Source organism: Lathyrus oleraceus, chromosome 3, assembly GCF_024323335.1.
Source record: "Lathyrus oleraceus cultivar Zhongwan6 chromosome 3, CAAS_Psat_ZW6_1.0, whole genome shotgun sequence".
Classification (NCBI taxonomy): Eukaryota; Viridiplantae; Streptophyta; class Magnoliopsida; order Fabales; family Fabaceae; genus Lathyrus; species Lathyrus oleraceus.
The window spans coordinates 11,223,768-11,225,929 of record NC_066581.1 but is presented as its reverse complement, the minus strand read 5'-3'; the positions used below and the strand labels follow the sequence as shown (position 1 = coordinate 11,225,929).

Genomic DNA, 2,162 nt, shown 5'->3' with positions numbered 1-2,162 from the left:
AATGTATTTCACATTTTTAATTACAATTAAAAAAAAAAACATCATTAGCTACGTTTACTCTTTTTTTATCTGATTTCTAATGAATTGTATAATAAGAAAAAACATAAGTCAATTATCTCTCTTGAAAAAATAATCTTATACTACAGTGGGTTGTTGATAAATTAAGTCATAATAGATCCGTTTATATCAGATAATTGTTATACTAGTTAATAATGATTAAATTACTTGATTAAACTTATGGTATTTAATAAAATTAACTGTTGGGTTAAAAATATCTTAAGTTTACTCTCAAACGAAAAAAAGATTAAAAATTCTGGAAGGTTCTGGAAGGTCCTCACGTAGAAGTTTCCATAACAGATTCCACCCTTTATAACGTGATGATGAGTTCATGAAATGGCACTTCATTCATCAAATTCATGCAAAGGTGTTCTTGATCATCTTTTCCATTTCTCTCATGGATTCTTCTCTTCGATCATCATTCTCCTCCTTCAACTCCACTTCTTTCCCTTTCGCGCTAACCACCAGAAACATGCTACCTTCCAAGAAGGTTTCCAATGAAACCATGCAGGAGTTATGTTACTTGCAAAACGGAGGAGGCTTAACGGAGAATGCTATCTCAACCTTTCTTGCTACATTGCCTTCCAACCCAACCTTTCTTTCTGCTATCGTTGCCTTGTTTGTCACGCAATCAACCAAAGTTTTCTTGAATTTCTGTAAGAAGAAGCGATGGAATTTCAGAGTCTTGGTTGCTTCTCAAGGAATGCCTTCTACTCGCTCCGCACTGTGTTCCGCTCTCACCACTTCTGTTGCTCTCACTCATGGCGTTGCGGGTCCCCTCTTTCCTGTTTCTTTGGGATTTGGTCTCATTGTGATGTGTGATACTGTTGCTGTTAAAAGACATGTTGGTTATCAAGCTCTGGTATGCATGCTATTCTTCAAACTCATGAATCTTTGTTAGTTTGTAATCATCATTTGAGCTGAAAATGATGTGTTGGATACAGGTGCTTAATACGCTTCTGGATGTGGTGTTTCAAGGACATTCATTTACTGAAGAGAAGCTAGAGCAAAATGTTGGTGACACCCTTCCTCAAGTCTTAACTGGTGCACTGATTGGTTCTACAGTTGCCATCTTATGCTCTCTAGGTTTCATGCTGCTGCGTTAGGTGCAATCTTTATTCAATACATTACTATTTGCTGCCATCTTATGCTGTCTACAGTTGCACTTTTCTTGATCAAATTTTATTCAATATTGATTGATATAGCATACTGTTTTCTCATATATGAAATGATTGTGTTTGGATAACATGTATGTTTGGGGCTTTTTCTTATGTGACTTTCAATCTGCAGACACAATTTGACTTTGTTTACCTTTTGGGGCTGGACACAGGTGCTTAATATGATTGTGGCTGACATGTTTCAAGGCCGTCCTATTAGCGAAAGGAAGCTAAAGGAACTTCTTGGTCACACTCTACCTCGAATATTTCTTGGTGCTCTTCTTGATTGTATAGTATAGTAGCCATTTTATGCTTTCAAATGTTGCTTTATTGTGGTTTAGCTAGGTGATTCTGTTATGTTGCCCTTTTCGACCAAACTGTATTCAATATTGATTGATAGCAGACACAATTTGCTCAGATAATGTGATTCATAGCAACTCAATAAGTGCTCTATATTCTAGGACAAATACTTCATAGCATGAGAATAATGTAAATGAAGATTTTCTTTTTCATCCAGTATCTTCTACTAAAATGGATAGATTTTTGTTATTGCCTGGTGCCTATTATACTGTCTTGTTGTTTAATGCTTATAAAGGATTCATATTCCTCTCGGTCCGAAAATGGTGCAGTCACACAAATCGGACTATGCACATTAAAACGAATACTTATAACTGATCATGACTTCGTTAAATGATGTTTTGTCATTCGTCAGATTGAGACAAAGATCTTGTTGACTTCACAAAAACCCTTCACGTTCCACAAACAAAACTTTTCTAGTTCCACTCTTAGTATAATAAAGACAAAAGTGTTGTTGATCCCACACGACGCTTCACTTCACGTTCCATAACACAGACAATCAACATTTCCAATTCTCTCATGGATTCATCCTTTCACCCTCTTTTTCATCTCACACCTCCTTCACACCCACTTCCACTTCAGTACTTTCTG

The 2,162-nt window shown here is 36.2% G+C and overlaps 1 protein-coding gene across 1 annotated transcript; it reads left to right on the top strand.

The window, feature by feature from the left end:
- The first annotated feature begins 411 nt into the window (after positions 1–411).
- Positions 412–1,726, top strand: LOC127128867 (uncharacterized). The gene is made up of 3 exons (XM_051058242.1): positions 412–919; positions 1,002–1,163; positions 1,388–1,726. The coding sequence occupies exons 1-2, from the start codon at positions 455–457 to the stop codon at positions 1,161–1,163; spliced, it is 627 nt and encodes a 208-aa protein (XP_050914199.1). The 5' UTR covers positions 412–454; the 3' UTR covers positions 1,388–1,726.
- Positions 1,727–2,162: the final 436 nt, after the last annotated feature.